Source organism: Talpa europaea (genome assembly GCF_964194135.1).
Source record: "Talpa europaea genome assembly, chromosome: 16".
NCBI lineage: Eukaryota > Metazoa > Chordata > Mammalia > Eulipotyphla > Talpidae > Talpa > Talpa europaea.
In genome coordinates, this window is record NC_140084.1 from 23088167 (window position 1) to 23106593 (window position 18427).

At 33.6% G+C, this 18427-nt stretch overlaps 1 protein-coding gene across 1 annotated transcript in view; it reads left to right on the forward strand.

The window, feature by feature from the left end:
* ITFG1 (integrin alpha FG-GAP repeat containing 1) overlaps nt 1–18427 on the forward strand; it is a gene marked incomplete at its 3' end in the record, with an annotated part of 219716 nt that overhangs the window by 167920 nt on the left and 33369 nt on the right. Inside the window, exons 13-14 of the mRNA XM_084257596.1 lie at nt 3796–3839; nt 17779–17857. Coding sequence (XP_084113722.1) covers nt 3796–3839; nt 17779–17857 — 123 coding nt within the window. The remainder of the gene's footprint in view (nt 1–3795; nt 3840–17778; nt 17858–18427) is intronic.

Consider the following 18427-nt stretch of genomic DNA (forward strand, 5'->3'; position numbering starts at 1 on the left):
AAGAGAGTATGAATACCCTTCAGCATTTACAGTCCACCCTCATTTTGAGTTAATAGCTCTATTTTATTCCATAATACCATGGATGTTTCACAATGTATTGGAGGATTTCCTCCCTCAGTAATACGTAAGTAGTTTCCAAATAGACATGAAACTGAAGAGTTGAAGGTACTTTTTTTAATGTAATACATAATACTAAAACATTACCTTTCCAAGAGTTATAGGTATTCATATGATACTGTTTACCTCACATTAATCTGATCTCTCTACATCTTTAATTTCATTAATAAAGTTGTTTTATAAATAAGTCATACATGCAAAAGGTGAAAAAAACACAAGAGTATGTGGTGAAAAGTAAATCTCCCTTTTACCACTATCTCCCAGTGGTCCAGTCTTTCTTCCCCAAAACAACCTCTTCTTTGTGTCTATTCAAAATATTTTATGCATATGTAAATATACATGATTATAAGTGGTAGTTCTATGCTTTGTGTTTTGCGCTTAACAATTTATCTTGGAGATTATACCAAGCAATATCTGCCTTATTATTTTAACTCCTGAATAGTATCACATAGTATTGATATAACATAATTTAGTGAGTTCTTTATTGATCGATACCAAAATTATTTTCAGTCTCATTATTATAAATAATATCAGAGTGAATATCCTGTAGGGTAAATTCCTTAAAATAGCATTATTAAAATTTGCATATGCATTTTAATAAACATACTATTGAAATATGACATACATAAATGTATACATAAGTGCAAAGATGAATTATTTTCACAATGTTAATGTACTCATATGATTGCCCTCAGATCAAGAAACACATGTTAGCAACCAGAAAGTTCTACATCGCCCCCTTATTAGTCACTAACCCAGTTTGCCCAAAGGTAACTACTATCTTAATTTCCAACACTTAGATTAATTCTGCCTGGTTTTGAACTTTATAGTATAAGTGGTTTTTATTTTAGTACATGTTATTTTATACATGCAGTATATGAGAATGCACACTTCCTAATATCCTCCTCAACACAATGGGTTATTAAACTTTTTGCTTTTGGCCAATTATACTGGTGAAAATAGTTCTTTTGTTTTATATTTTTTATACTGAGTAAGATTCACCATCTTTTCATAAGAGTAAGAGACATTTGTATTTTTATTTCTATGAATAACCCTTGTCCTTCATCTTATTGATTTATAAATGCATTATAGCATATGTTAGGGAAATTAATTCTTTGTGGAGTATGTTGCAAATATTTTTCCTGTTTTGTCACTTATCTTTGATTTTATTGTTCTTTCTACAGATTATTTTATTGGTCTTTTTTTTTTTTTGCCTTTCTTTTAGGTATAAAATTGATTTTTTTCCCTTACCACTGAAGATGAGAGTCTTTCTTCATGTTTTTTTATTATTTGCATTTCTTCTTCTATTACTTCTCTATCCCCTTTGTTTTCTGTTACTTGATAGCTCTTATAATTTATAGCTAAAAGCTCTGAATTTAACCAATAATATCGCTTCATTTTTTTTCAAGTTTATTACTAGTTTTATTTCATGGTACCTTTATTATTTTGCATCAGCTTTATTGAGATATAATTCACATATAATTCAATTTACCCACTTGATATATAAAATTCAATAGCTTTTGGAATATTGACAGTTGTACAAACATTACCACAATCAATTTTTAAACATTTTCATTACAGAAGAAACTCTATACTCATAGCTATCCCCTCGATCTCCCAACCCCCAAGTCCTAGACAACCACTACTTCCTATGGCCATAGATTTTCTATTCTGACACTTCACATGAATGGAATCATATATGTAGTCATTTGTAGCTGACTTCCATGTCACAGTGTTTTCAAGCTGCATCCATTTTGTGGCATACATCAAAAATTTATCCCTTTAAATTGCCAAATAGGGCCTCCCTGGTGGCATAAGGGTTTAAGCACTGCACTACAAAGCAATCCAAAGCCTCTACAGCACGAGTTCAATCCCTGGCCTGCCAGGGAGTAACCCACATGGCGAAGCAGACCTCTCCTGTCTCACCCACTGCTCCCCTCAGCGGTATATTTCAGTCAGTCTGCCTGTTCTGTTCCCCACTCTGTCTCTGGTGAATTCTCTCACCCCCTGCATCTCTGGCCTGTGCCCCAGCTCTTATATGCATAAATAAATAAATCTTTAAATAAATAAATAAATAAATTGCCAAATAATGTCCCATTGTATGAGTATCTCACATTTTGTTACCAGTTGATAGACATTTTGATTGCTTTCACCTTTTGGCTGTAATTAATCATACTACTATGAATATTCATTTACAAGTTTGTGTGTGGACATACATTTTCATTTCTTTTGAGATACATCTAAAAATAGAATTACTGCACTTAATTGGAGACTCCATGTGTAATCTTTTAAGGAATTGCCAGATTGTTTTCCAGAAGTTACACTGTTTTATATTCTGACCAGAAATGTATGACGGACCCAATTCCCCCACATCTTTACCAACACTTACTATTTTTTCACTTTGTTTATTATTCCCATCCTAGTGGATATGAAACTGGTATCTCATTGTGGGTTTGTTTTATTTTACCATCTTGCCATTTTTTATTGTAGAACCACAAAATATAAAAAATTACCACCTTAATTATTTTTAAGTGTACCAATTCAGTGGTGTTAAATGTATTAACATAGTCATGTCACAGATTTTTAGAACTTTTTCTGAAACTGTTACATTTAACAACTGCCCCAATTCCCCTCCCGCCAGCCACTGGTAACCACAATTCTATTTTGTTTCTATGCATTGACTAATTTAGATATGTCAAATAAGTGGACTCATACAGTATTTGTCTTTTTGTGCCTGGCTTCCTTCATATAGTATAGCGTCCTCAAAGTTCATCCAAGTTGTAAAAGGATTTCTTTCCTCTTTAACTTAATAATATTGCATTTTGTTTATCCATTCATATATCATTGGACATGCGTTGGGGTTACTTACACTTCTGGTGAATACAGCTGCTATAAATATCAGTGTTCATTACATTGTTTTTGGTTTGCATTATGGTGATCATTAATGATATTGACCATCTTTTTGTAAGCTTTGTATATCAATATATCTTCTTTAGAGAACTGTCTGTTCAGATTCTTTGCCAAATGTAAATTTTATGTTGTGAGCTAAAGTATAACTTCATTTTCTTCCCAGTGGCCATTTATTAAATAATACATCTATTTAAATCATACAAATATTAACAAATATTTATTGGGCAAAAAATGATGGGTTAGGGACTGAGAAAATAAGAATAAAATGATCCAGAGTTTACATACTACTACACAGACAACTTGTGAATAAATAATTACTATTCAGCAATTTGATGGTTTAAATGAAAGTTAACGAAAATTACGAAAATAACAAAAATTTTGGGATAAGTGCAAAATAAGTACCAGTATCTGCCTAAAGTTGAGGAAAGCAGAAAAAAAGGGAGAAGTTAAGTCATGTAAAGTTTCAGAATGAAAGAACCAGGCACAGTGCTGGTTTAAGAAACTTAAACATTGAAAACTGTTTTGCAAATAGGTATCGTGTGATTTTTTTTTCCACCTATACATTTCAGTAGCATCTTGATTGCTTAATAAAATTTTTGAAATATTGGCACCCTGTGATTCAGTACTCAGATCTAAAGAAATTGATTTCTGCTTGTCATCATGAATCAACAGCATATTCATAGATTTGGGGAGAAGGAATTAGAGCTCACTTTAAATATAAGCTTACATTATTATAGTAGTAATGGCTGGTTCTTTATTTTTCCACAGTTCTTAGTGGTCTCTGTTCTAATGACTGTCCTCGTAAGATAACAGTAAGTAAACTTTACTCTTGGTTGTTACTGTGTCTGTGAAAATTCTTTGCATGATAAATATACACAAAATAGTTTTAAGGGTTATAATTAAATTTTTATTATTCTTTAGAAATGATTAAGGTACCTTTCTTTAAAAATTTCTCACCTCAAGGATGACCTCCTTTATGAAGTCTTTTGATATCCTTGAAAAAATGCCCACCTCTTCCCTTGATTTCTGGGCATCCTACTACCATTTTGGCTTATGTAATACTTGATCACATGTATCTGTTTGTATCATATGTCTCTACAAAATAGACTGTAATCCCCTGAGCTCAAGTGCCATGCCATTTTTGTATATCTGGCACATAGCACAGGATATATAGTAGATATATATAGTAAATAGCATATAGTAGATATTTCTTCTTAGGTATAATCTTAATATTGAGTTGTCTGATGGGTTTGCTGCTTGTGTAATTAGAAAATGTGAAAATAATCACGCTTAGTTAATTGCCAGTTAATGTAAATTGTCATATTTTATTTGAAAGTGTGTGTGTGTGTGTGTGTGTGTGTCCCTGCTTGGGTCCTCTTAGTAGCCATTGTTTCATAAGAAATTATCCCTGATTTAAAGATGAGGAAACTGAAACTCAGAGAAATTAAATTAATCATAGTCACAGATTGTCAGTAGTAGGACTAGAACAAAATTAGTTGTTTTGATTATAGTCCCATATTTTTACTACCAACATTTTATGTGTCATTAGGAAAGTTCCCCAAACTTAGACATCTGGGAACAGACCCTAACCCAGAGATGTGCTTGCAAAGATTTGATCTAGGTTTAGCTTGAGACACCACCTCTGCATTAGTGAGGAAAGCAGGATTGCAAGAGCAGTTGATCTTGCATGGGAAAGCTGTGAAGCTGGGGTGGTTCTTCATAGATGGCCCAAATAGAGATACAGGGGCTAGGCAATAGTACTGCAGCATTGATTAGACATTGTATGCAGGCAGTCTCCAGGAGAGGGTTTTGGCTTACAGGAGTCGGCTTCTTTTGACTGAGAACAATTTCTAGGTAGGAAACTAAAAATGAGTTATGCCAACACTTAGAGCAGCTTGAGGAATAAGTGCCTCAATCCTAAACAGAAAGGCTGGTCAAACCCACATGCTTTTATATCATTATAAAATTGTGGCTGTATAATGGGGTAGGCACTGTGGACAGGGGAATGAATAGGGTATGAGAACTCTGTGTTTTCCACTCAATTTTGCTATGATCTAAAAAATAGCCTATTTTTAAAAAGTTTTTGGGTAGACTTCCTAAATACTAACTTCAGGTTTTATCTATAAAGTTTGTGAGGCCTTTTGTTATTCTCCCTGTTTCTCAGTGACCGTATTGATAATGTGTGACTCTTTCATTACACAATAAAGTGAAGAACTTTAAAAAGTGAAAATTATTAAACCCACTCATTATGCCCACAACTTCTAGCAGAAAATTTGATAGGAAAGGCTGTATGATTAAGGCAGTTTGTACTTCTAAGATCAATAATGCTCCCACTCTCCTTATCTAAAAATAAAAGCCACTTCTCTGGTATGGAGAACAGAATAATTTAGAAAGTCACCAAGGAAAGTCCAGAAAGAAACAGAGCTGTTCTTACCATGATTACTCTAACGGTTCAGCACCTTTGTGCTTTTCTGCAGATGAAACATTTGCCTCCCATTCTTCCATTTATTACTTTCTTTAAAATTCAAATCTTCTTGAACTGCCCTTCACATCCATCATTTTCCTTCCCTACTTATATCATAGATCAAAACAATGACAATCTAAGATCTAAGTGAAACAAACACACACTATTTTTCCCCAGTTTTCCATCTATCAAATGTATGCCCCCTTGTGAAGGTTTGTCTTGAAAAAGTGGGCCTTCTTCATATTGCTTAGACATCAGGTCCACTTGCCCATAGTGAGAAGTGTTAGCATATTAGGTGTGACCCGGTATGAGAATAAGAAGGGAAATGTGCATACCATGTGATGTTCTTTACCACGTGAGTTAATTCGTGACTTGAATAACTCATGACTTGAATAAATTAATTATTCAATATTAATTATTTGTGGATTGAATAATTAATTCATGACTTGAATGACTCTTCTACTGCCTTTATGTTCCCACATGATACAGGCAGCCCATCTGATTTATGGAGAGATGAAAGAATTATTCAAGTTGGTAGCCAATCCCACCCACATTCCTTTATCTCCATTTTGAAAGTCCATTTTGAGCTTTTCATTCTCATTCAACTTTAGCTACTCACTCCATGGTCATTCTCTTTGTCTACCAGAACTGTTTTACTTCTGAAATTTCAGTACCATGCATCCAGCTCTCTCACTACAACTATTTTTCCAATCCCCCCACTTCTGTAAACTCTCACTTGCCTGTTCAAGTTGAAGACCATTATGTCTTGATCTGTGTCAGCCCACTCTTGTCTTTACCTACCTCCTTATTTAGCCATCACTTTTGCTATTACCTTAGACTCCCACATGCTCATCTTCTAGACTTTGGTGGTAACATTATTATTTTCAGTTTTACTTCTATTTCTTTTCTTTTTTAAAAAAATTAATTAAATTTAATTATTTTACTTACAGTGTTATTAATTTTTGTACAGCATTTGATTTTTCCCTCCAGTTTTTCATCTTTTCAATAAGAAAGGTTCTCATGCTTTTACCTGCTCTGTGTAGGAATATTCTGACAAAGTATAAGCTAAGTAAATTTTTCTTTGTCTTTGCTTTGATTAAGTGAATTATCTGGCTGGTACTGTTTTACTGCCCATCCTTTGAAAATATCAGGTGTTACTTCAAAAATATTTATGGATCACAACTGATTTGTTACCATTTTCTTAAAATGTTATTCTCTCTTTAATACTAAGTATTTGCCTTTCTTTTATCACACCTGGCAGTGGTAATATCATGCTTCCTGTACCAAAAGATACAAAAATAATGATGTAAATATTTTTCACATTTTACACTCCTTTTTATAACCCTCTACCAAGGGAAATTACCTTGCAGTTTTAACAGAAAAGTAACTGAAATTAGGGAAAATATCAAACTTAATGTATTGAAGAAATGAGTAAGAAATATGCAAATTTAATATTGAACTAAATTGAGAAAGACAACACTAATGATGATAAGGAAAAATATCATAAACATAAACAGGATAAATAAGAAATTACCTTTGAGAAAAATTTAGTCCACACTATATGGCAGTTAATTTTCTAATAGTTTAGAATCATAAATTAATATTACATAATTAAATCTAATAATGATTTTATCTAACATATTATGTCTTGTAAATTCCTCCAGTTTTGTTTTACTGTCCAGAGCCAATAATGTCAAATACACTTGGTCTTCATCGTAGGAGCTCAGGACCTAGAGAGACAAATCCTTAGATTATCAGGTAATGGACACTGATATAAAAATCACCAAGATTTGCTCAGGCTACTGAAAAAGATAGTCTCTGAAGAAAATAAAGGTATTCCAAATTCTAACCCTGATTTTATATGTTAATAGGCATATAGAGGACAGTTAGCTTAAAAGAATCTGTATAAAACAACATCTAGGGCCTCCCTGGTAGCGCAACGGGTTGAACGCCGCACTGTGAAGCTGTCTGCAGCCTCTGCAGCGCGAGTTCGATCCTGGCTGGCTGGCAAGAATCCCACATGGCAAAGCAGACCTCTCCTGTCTCATCCGCTGCTCCCCTCAGCAGTGTATTTCTTTAGTCTGCCTGTTCTGTTCCCCACTCTGTCTCTGGTGAATCCTCTCACCCTCCCACGCATCTGGCCTGTACCCTGGTTCTTGTAGAAATAAATAAATGTTTAAAAAAAATCTAAACTGTTTCCTCAGTATGACACATCCTAGAATAAGATAAAAGGAGCCAAATGTTGTCCTTTTTTATAATAATATGGAGAAATTGAGATATCATTAAAATTTCTTAATTTAATGTGAATTCCTTCAGACAAATAGACATGCCAATAAAAAGGAGGGGTAGGGCAATATGTGAGAGATTTGTATGGTACTAACATTTTCACACAGAAAGTGAACTTGCTAGATGATGAGGTACAGCACTGAGCACTCCACAGAAATAACTGATGTCTTAATCCTTTCTTGCCAAAATTTATTAAGTCAATTTACTAAATGTTTTCCACACACAAAAAAATTTTCTTTCAAAAAGAAAGCAGTTCATTCTTATAGAAAATCTAGTATGTGTTTATTTCATTAAGCAAGAAGTCTTTGCACTTAAACAAGTAAGATTACCATTCCGCTAGGTTGTGTCCTCAAAAGTACATCTGGAGAATTTAAGTGAAACTGATCATCTGCAAAGGCACCACCAGGTCTGTGCCTAGACTGCTCACTCAGAGCCTGACCCTACCACTTATAAACTTAAACTAGGGCAAAACCCTTGTGACTTTTTCTGTTTCACTCAGGAACGTAGAAGTCTCCTTGTATGGAGGAAGAAATAGTCTATGATTTAGGGGTACAGCTTCACGTCTCTTCGGATGTATGTTATCACATTATACTTGCTACCAAAGCAGCCATGATCCTCCACCATGTCCATTGGGCTCTCTCCTGCCTCTGTCCTCATCCACAACTCTCCCTCTCTGGTAGCCTCAATTCTGCAGATATTTCAATGGTTTGTTTTTTTTGTTTGTTTGTTTTTGGTTTTGTCTGTTTCTTTATTTTGTTGCTTTATAGTCCACATATGGCTGAAATTATACAAAATTTGTCTTTCTCCTATTGACTTATTTTGCTTGGTATAATTCCCTCCAATTGCATCATATGCATTATTATGAACCAGTATTACCACAATAAAAAAAATTGGAAATTTTGACACATGTAACAACCTTAAAGATATTATATTTCTATTAAGCAAAATAAGCCAATGAAACAGTATGGAGGTTTCTAAACTATTAAAAATAGATCTGCCATATACTCCAACAATTCTACTCCTAGGCATCAACCCAAAGAATGCAAAATCACTAATTCAAAGAGATATGTGTACTCGTAGGTTCATTGTAGCACTAGTACAATAGCCTAGTTATAGAAACAACCTAAGTGCCCAAGATTAAGGAGATGTGATATATCTATGCAATGGAATACTACTGAGCTATAAATCAAGATGCACTGTTGGGATTTAAATAGCATGAATTGGATTATGGGTTATGCTGGAGAGGATTATGTTAAGCAAAATAAGTCAGAAGGAGAAAGACAAATAGAGCAGGGTTTCACTTGTATGGGGGATGCAGAGAAATGTAACAAAGGGTCAAACAAAACAAAACCCAAAACAAACCCTAGAATCTGACTATGAACTTGAGCCAACCAGAGGAGGAAGGAGAAATGGAAAGCAAGGGAGGGAGGAAGCCTAATGGACGATGGTGGAGGACTATGGGTGCTTTGGTGGTGGGTATGATATGGTGACATACATCTGAGGAGGTGTAACCTATACTTCTGGATCCAGTGTTGTGAACCAATATTACCTGAATAACTGATTACTTTAATGGCTGCCTCAAAAAGCAATAATGTTTCAAGTGTGTAAATGAGACCTCAGGTCAAAATGAATGGGAACTGCTGGTATAGAGCATTAAATGGGAAAAAAAATAAAAGAAACCAATTGCAAAAAGACAAAAAAATTATCTCTCAAATTTGAAATTTTATTGATTCAGAATATATGAAGTTAAAAGGTATTGCTTATTTTATACATTATTAAAAGTATGTTAGTGCATAGTAAGTATCTTTTCCTTAACTCAAGTGTGTGGAATACATTTCTAAATAGTAATATCTATCAATGACACATGTTAGGCCTTTTGTTAGAATTAATAAGTGTATCATACAAGTTAATAAGGATACCAGTATTTCTTAAAAGTTTATAATTCCTGCCTTATGACTCTTAGAACCAAAGGCAGCTTGCTGCCTGTTTTTGTGAATAAAATGTTATTGGAACATAGCCACACTCATTAATTTATATATTGTCAAAGAGATCAGAATTAAGAAGTTGCAACACAAGACCTAATGACCCACAAAGCCTAAAACATTTACCTTCTACCTGGCATTTTAGGGGGAAAGTTTGCCCGCTCATGGACTAGAAAAACAACTCTAATAGTTACTCTCATCTTTCTTTGATTTGCTATCTGTTCTGACCAATACATCTAAGTTTTAAACCAGGCCCCTAAGTTCTCACTTAATCAGACATTTCCTTTCCTTTTCCCTCCAAGCCATTTTTTAGCTATCTTTTGTGACAATGCATAAACTATAGGATTCTTTCATGTGAAATAGGCTGTATTTATTGCAAAAATTAAGACTGCTCCTTTCTTTATTGTTATTCTCTTTCTCTGAATTCAAGTTACTTGCAAATTCAAATTTACCTCCAAACTTTAATAAAGATTATGTAATACTGAAATAGCTACATATTCCAGTATATTGCCTCATTGCTTGTGAAGGTACTTCTGCCCTCAGACACTTCCAACAAGATCCTACAGTGCACTTATATAGCTAGCTAATAGTTTTAATTTTACCCTTAAGAGGAACGATGAAAAACAAGTATGCTGATGGTACAATAGTTTAAACCATGTGAAAAGTCACACAATAAATATTTTACAAGATCATACCTTTTAGAGCTGTATAAATTAAAATAAATCTAAACATTACATATTATTGCATATAGTTCAGGAATCTTCTAATAACCCCAACCCTGAATCTTTCTCTAACTGCCTTTCGAGTCTGTGAACCCTCACTTAACTCTTTTGCATTTTTAGTGGTTTAGAAACGAGCAATTATTAAAAAAAAAAAATTGCACCACTGAAAGCAACTGCAAAGAATGGGAAGTGTTTTAAATATTGTTTTTTATGCACTCAACTGAGTTAGTGGTTTTATACAATTGTATTCAATAAAATCCAATCATTATACAAGGTTTTAATTACACTGAATACTCTCACACGCTACCAATTTCAAAAATATACAAAATGTAGTCCCAGTAGGTGAATGGGTCTTGAAGAGGAGTCCTCAATCCATCAGCACCAGTATCTCGTGAAAACTTATAAGAAATGTTCTTTCCCGGGCCCCACCGGTACCTACCAAATAAGACAATATGGGGATACAGCCAATGAATCTGTATTTTAACAGGCTCTCTAGGTCATTCTGATGCATACTAACATTTGAAAACCATAGCACTGAATTTTTCAGACTTACTGTAAGCTTATTATATTGCTTCTTACACAGCAATGAGATATACCTGGATGTGGAATTTCATTCCAAGCATACATTCTTGCAAATAAATTACTCCTGTAGTTTAGAGTTTTGTAATCCATTAAAGAAAACTACATGGTAAACTTGATGATTCTGGTTTTCATCAAAATCAGTTTATTTACTCAGTACTTCAACATAATTGAAAATGAATAATTTTGAAAAAAGACATTTGTTTATTTGATCAAAATAAAAAAAAAATAGTGCATACATATTGAGCACTTTCAGTATTCCAGGTACAATATATTGAATTTTACACATATTCACTTAGTATTCACTACAATCCTATGCAATAGTACTACCGTTATACATACTTGAAGATGAAAGAACTAAAACAGAGAAAAGTTAAATAACTTGCCAAAGGTCATAGAGAAAGTAAGTGAAACATGAGAAATTTGGACACAGATTGTCTGACTCTCAAAGCTACCTTCTTAGAATATGAAATGCTAAAACAAAAATACTCTCATAACAAGAAATATATATGGAATAAGACCTTAAAGTTTTTTTATTTTGATCAGTCAGCTGGCTGCCATAACAGAATACAATAGAAATGTATTTTCTCACCATTCAGAAGGTTGAAAGTGTAAAGCACGGTGGCAGTGCTTGGGTTCTGGTGAGGACCCTCTGACTTGCCAGGAGTCCCACTTTCACGTGACCCTTCCTACATGCATTTCCCTGGAGAGAGACACAAGCTCTCTGGTGTGGCTTCTTGGGGCACTAGCCCTATCATGAGGCCCCCACCCTCCTGACCTCTCAAACCCTAATTACTTTCCAAATACCATCACCTTAGGGCCTGGGGCTTCGGCATAGGAATTTAGGGAGGACACAAACGTTCAATCTATAACAATTAAGTAAGCTATTTCAGAGAAGTTTTTTAGAAAGCAGTTCCATGAAACTTCTACTGATGTACTATGGTTATTGCTGGTTGATATTTTCCTGGCATGTTAGCGTTTTAGGTTTCACAAAAGGAATTTAAGATGTATGCATTAATATTTCATGAACTAGAGGATTGTTGCAGAAATTCTTAGTTCTTTTAAATTAGAAATTCCTTAATGATGTAAATAATCACTCCCCAAATTATAAATTTATAAAAATTGAGATTTCCTTTGGACTAGCACTAATATGATGCAGATATGTAAAAGACACAAAAATCACTCTAATACTCCTAGCACCTCTCCTGTATTAGAAAAGACATAAAGTAAAATTTATTCCACATGTCTTGGTACCTGCTATAAAGCATAATCAATTTTACTACATTTTGTATTGAATATTCATATGGAAGTAAACGACACTGAAAAAAACTAAAATGTGCGGTGGTGTAACATTTAGGGTAAGAAAACACTTATTGGCACAGGTATCATTCATATTTTTTTTAATAATAAATTTTATTTTTATATTCCCCATACAATTTCAACCCCCCCATTTTGACCACAATCCCTCCCCTCCATATTTCAATTGGAATAGGCAAAGTAGGAATTAAATACTCATTACGTATATGGTACAGAAAAGAATTTTTATTTATGTGAGTTACAGCTATCAAGATTACTTTCTTTGAAATTAAAAATGTCAATTTTAAAGGTTTTCTTGATTAATTTTAAAAACAATAATAAACCTATTACATGTTAACATACCTATATATTATGAAACATAAAATTTCCACTCAACCGGTGGCACAGCGGTTGAGTTACATGCTGCGAAGCTGTCCTTAGCCTCTGCAGCACCGGTTCGATTCCCCACCGGCCAGGGAGAATCCCACATGGTGTGGCAGACCTCTCCTGCCTCACCCGCTGCTCCCCTCAGTGTCTTCAGTCTGTCTGCCTGTTCTGCTCTCCACTCTGGCTCTGGTGAATTCTCTCACCCTCCCGTGCTTCTGATCTGTACCCCAGTTCTTGTATAAAAGAAATAAATCTTTAAATAAAACAAAAATGGCATTACTTTACATAGTTTTTTCAAATCTCTTTTAGTACCTAGTATAAGACAGACACACTATTCAGATAATTGACTTTCCCAAAACCAAGGGCTTATTTAGAAGTCTTTTAATTTCCACACATTTATGAATTTCTGATATTCCTGTTGTTGATACTTAATTTAATTCTATGTGGTCAAAAACATATTTTGCACAATTTTCATTACTTTTACATGTATTGTGACTTGTTTTATGATCTAGTATATGGCTCCCTCCTGGTGATTGTTCCATGTAACTTGAGCAAAATATGTATTGAATTCTGTTTTAACTGGATATGATGTTTTATACATGTATGATGGGTCTGGTTGGTTTGTATTGTTGTTCAATTATTCTCTTTCCTTGTTGAGCTTCTTCCTCAGTTCCACCATTACCTCTTTCTTTTATGTTATCTATATATTTTAGGATGTGATCTTCATTCCCTTGTCTTTTGCAATCCATTTGTTAAGTTATTTTCTTAATGGGTTCTCTCAAGATTACATTCTATCTTAATTTAGAAACACACTAATTCATATTAGTACCAGCTAAACTTTAATAGTATAAACAGGCTTTTATTCACTTATACCTAAGTTTACTCCTTCCTCTTTGTGCTGTTTTGGCATAGAAATTACCTCTTCATATATTATGTAGCCAACAACATAGTTTTTAATTATTACTCTATGCAGTGGTGTTTAAAATTAGGCAGGAGAAAAGAACTACACACAAAAATAGATTAATACTACCTGGTTGTTAATTGTATGGATTTGAGTTTAGTGTACTTCCAATTCAGCCTTCGGGGCTCCTTTAATATTTCCAGTTCGTCAGCTGGATCTATGACAAATTATCTGTTTTTATTGAGCAATGTGTTAATTTCACCTTTGTTCTTAAAGGATAATTTTGCTGGATTTTAGACTTTCTAGTAGACAATCTATCCCTTTCAACACTTTGATTATATCGTCCTGCTGCCTTCCTTGGTTTCTGATGAGAAATGAGTTGTTACACTTATTGAAGATCCCTTGAGCATGATGGATTGCTTCTCTCTTGGTATATTTAAAGTGCTCTCTGCTTTTCAACAGTTTCACTATAAGGAGTTTGGTTGACTGTGATGTATACATTGTGGCTCTCTTCCCATTTATCCAACTTTGAGTTTGTTAAGTTTCTTGATGTGCAGATTGAATTTGGGCACTTGAAGTCATTATTGCTTCACACATTCTTTCTGTCACTTTCTCACTTTCTGGGACTCCTATTATTGTTGGTATTCCTGACACTGCCTCATATGTCTCTGAGGAGCCATTCTTTTTCTTTTTGTTCTTCATTTTTTATCTTCAATTTTTTATTCTTTCTTCTGCCAGTTTCAATCTGTTATTGAGCCTCTCTAGTGAAATTTTCATTTCAGTTATTGTACTCTAGAATCTGTTTGGTTGTTTTTATGACTTCTCTTTTTTCATACTTTATTTTTTGAAACATAGCTATAATTTCCTTCAATTCTTTGGACATGATTTCCTTTAGCTCTTTAACATTTTTATAATAGCTGATTTAAAGACTCTGCTTAGTAAATTAAACATCTAGATAGTTCTTAGAGGTAATTTCTATTGGCATCTTTTTTCTTGTGTGTGAACCATATTTTACTCTGTGTGTGTGGGTGTGTGTGTGCATGGGTGCTAGTTTTGCTGAAAAATGGCCATTTTAAATGTGTTGACCTGGGAAATCCTCCCACTGGATTTGTTATTTTTACTATGTATTTTTCTGTTGCCTTTTATTAAATGATTTTTCCTGCACTAGTACTTAAAAGGCCCTATTGTTGTGTATAGGTTTTGAAGTTAGTTAACTGCATAAGATTACTTACATGATAAATTATGTGAGAGATTAGGGATTTTTCTAGGTATGAAAATAGTGTTCCACATGTGTTTGGCTTCCTGGATCTCCAGGAATATGTCTTTTTTCCATTTTTCCTTTCAAGCTTTTGCTGCCCTCTTATTAGCCTAAACTAATATCACTGACTCAGACAGATTCAATGTTAGATGATTACTGATGATTGTTTTTAACAAACTTTCCAGTGATAGAACTGTTTACACACAGTAAACTCTGTCTGGCCAATTAAAGACAAATACTGAGAATGGAGTATTTCTAGGAGCTACCAGATGTATCAAAGAGTGACAATTGTCTTATGGCACAACTTTGGGGAGCTTGAAACTTGTTCTGCCCCTCAATTGGCTACTCGGCTATTCATTTTCATAGTTATCTTAGTTATAAAGCTGTTCATTTTCATGGATACTTCAGAGCTGTTGAGGTTATGGGAATAGGGCAAATTGAAACACAACAAAACAAACTATTCTTTTCCAGACTCAGTCTCTTTTCTTGATTAAGTACTCCCCAGACTCTTGCAAACCTTTAATTTCCAGAGTCTGACAAAGTTTATTTTGATCATTTTTGCCAGTATTCTCATTGCCATTTGTGATTGTTTTGAGGTCCTATATGCAATTCCAGAAATGATTCTCCCCTACTCTATTACAGGAAAATTTTTCGGTCCATCTTACACTTTGAATGGGTTTTTTATCCATGCATGGTTTTGGAAAATATTGGTGTACTAAGTTATGTACAACTCCATCATGTTAACACCCTTCACAATATTATATTTAAAATCACATTTATTAATATCACCACCAATTTCATCAGAAAATTGCTTAAGGTTTTAATATGTCAGGCCATCGTGGCAGTTACAAATCTTTCAAAATCCCAATTTTCATTTAGAAACTCAAATTTTATCACTAGCAACAAATACTGTCAGTTGTTTTCCTAAAAAGTGACAGACTCACTTTGTCATTTTCAAGGAAAATTTGGCAAAATATCCAAGTCTGAATAGCCATAATTCAGTGCCAGTGCTCATTACCCACCCATTTTACAGAAAAGTTTTTATACTCTCAGCGGTCCTTACCCACACTTTGAGATCCACTATACAGAGAAATTGTTTCTAGGATTCTGGACCTGTCCTTAAATACTCCATGTTGAAAAATGAACTTCAGTTTTAGGACTCATGATAGAGACTTGCTGACCTGGCTTATTTAATTTAATATAGCACAAGAGAGGGAAAGCTGCCTTTGTAAATCTTTACAATAAGATAGCATGGGTAGTAGTACAAAATTTTCCATGTGTGAATTTTAATTAAAATATTTAAGAATAAGGCCTCCCCTGGTGGCGCAGCAGTTGAGCGCTGTGCTGCGAGGCTGCCCGCAACCTCTGCAGCGCCAGTTTGTTCCCCGGCCGCCCGCGAGGGTCCCACAAAAAAAAAAAAATTAAGAATAGGGAATGTTCATAAAAAAAACAATTCTTATAACCCGATACTAGTCTTCCAGAATATAGATTAATATAAAGCATAATATTCTTTCTACATAACAATATTTCACTAACAAGTTTGTTTTTATTATTCTTAAAATAAATATTCTTATTTATTTTATATTCTTATAATAAAAAAGTTAAGTGTCGTCTTGTGAAAATTTTGGTTTTTGGAGTGTGTGTGTGTGTGTGTGTGTGTGTGTATGCGCGTGCACATGCACTTGTGTTTGTACTTGGTGTGACATGAAATGTCACTTTTAATGTGAACTGTGTTCAAAAAAGTTTGAAAGCCACTGCCAGAAACAATAACATGCTTTAGTGTTATTGAAAAAAAATAGATGTTTATAGTATAGTATTTGGGAGGGAAGCACATCTCCATATATAATCCAAATTCTATATGTTTGCATGCTTAAAATAATAAAGGATATTTTATTCAGTTAATAATATAAGTAGTTAGTTCCATTTTTATAATAACCTGTATTTCATGGTCATTGAAAGCACATGGACTTCTAAAGTTCTTAAAATATTAAACAGGCAGTGGTGGGATTGATGAAATTAATTATTTCTTGCCTGTAATTCTAGAAGAAAATCATTTGTAGCACATTTACTGTACTATCCAAATGTGTGGACTTTGCCCCACTCTATTGGGAGGAACAGCAGAGCTTTAAATTTTGTGAAGTGTTCAAAACATGTCTTCAATATTTTGCTTTTTCTTTTTAGCTGCACATTGCAAACATTGGTTTATTTATAACTATCTAATTAGCCCGAATTTCTAAAGAGAATCAATAACATTATATTTAGGTGTGAAAGTATTACAGAAACAGGGAACAATAAACAAGTGGAAAAAAATCTCACCACTGTAACAAAAATCTGTCAATCATATTTTCCTTAACTTGAAACCAATGTCCTCTCTAAATCTGGTGCAGGAAATTAAATGTGGTGATTTAATCACCAATATTTTTCACCCTTTCTTAATTATGATGGATGGATTTTATTTACTTTAATATTTTAAAAGGAAAATTAAACTATGTTCACTCTATCCCAGAAGGGAAAAGCAGTATTCAACAGATATGTTATAAAACTGCTGTAGCCTATTGTAGCAAATCTAGGTGGAATCAAAACTAGCAAATTTTGCAGAAAATATTCAATCATATATAATAAGCAGTGCATAAATTTATAAACCAAATAAATTTAATAAATACAGCTATCAAATCATTCAAATTTTTAAAATATTCTAATAACAGGTTTTCTTTTGAACTGTTAATCTATTTATGGAGATGTTTTCTAAGTGCTACCTATGTAAGGATTACATGTAAGGATATTTTACTTTATTTGTAATTAATTTTCCCGCAACTTCAAAATACTCACTATCTTTCCAAGGCTTAACTATTCCCCCCTCCCTCCTTTTTTTGCAGCCTTTTGGAGTAAATCAGCCTGGACCTTACATCATGTATACAACTGTAGATGCAAATGGGTATCTGAAAAATGGTTCAGGTAAGATGATACAATGTCTATATGCATAAAAGCACCTTTAACCAATATACTGTTGAAAAGGTAAACTGGATGCCAAAATTACCATCATGTTTTCAAACCTTCCTAAAATCTTTACTTTTTATTTTTGTTTTTGTATATACTTATAATGGTAATTACAAAAGATCCTCATGAAAATTTATTAACATTAATTGCCTATGTATTCCTATTGTGATGAAGTCAAATATTATCCTTATTTTTCAGTTGAAGAAACAGATATTGGGAGAAATTCCTTATCTTGATCACAGTACAAAGTGCTAAGTTAGTTAATAAAGTTCATTTTAGAAAAAGTAAAAAGTGAAATCCATATACAATCTAGACTAATCATAGTGTTCTCATATGTGGAGTGGAAACTGGAAGTCATATAGAGGCTTTTTTGATATATGTAAAGAAAAAATTCTTACATATTTGAATAATAAAGGGAAATGCAACAAAGACAAAAAGGAAATAAGACTGAGCAAAGGACTGAGCTTTTGACAATGACTAGCTGACTGAGATGAGATCCATATTAGAGTAAATAAAACTAATGATTTT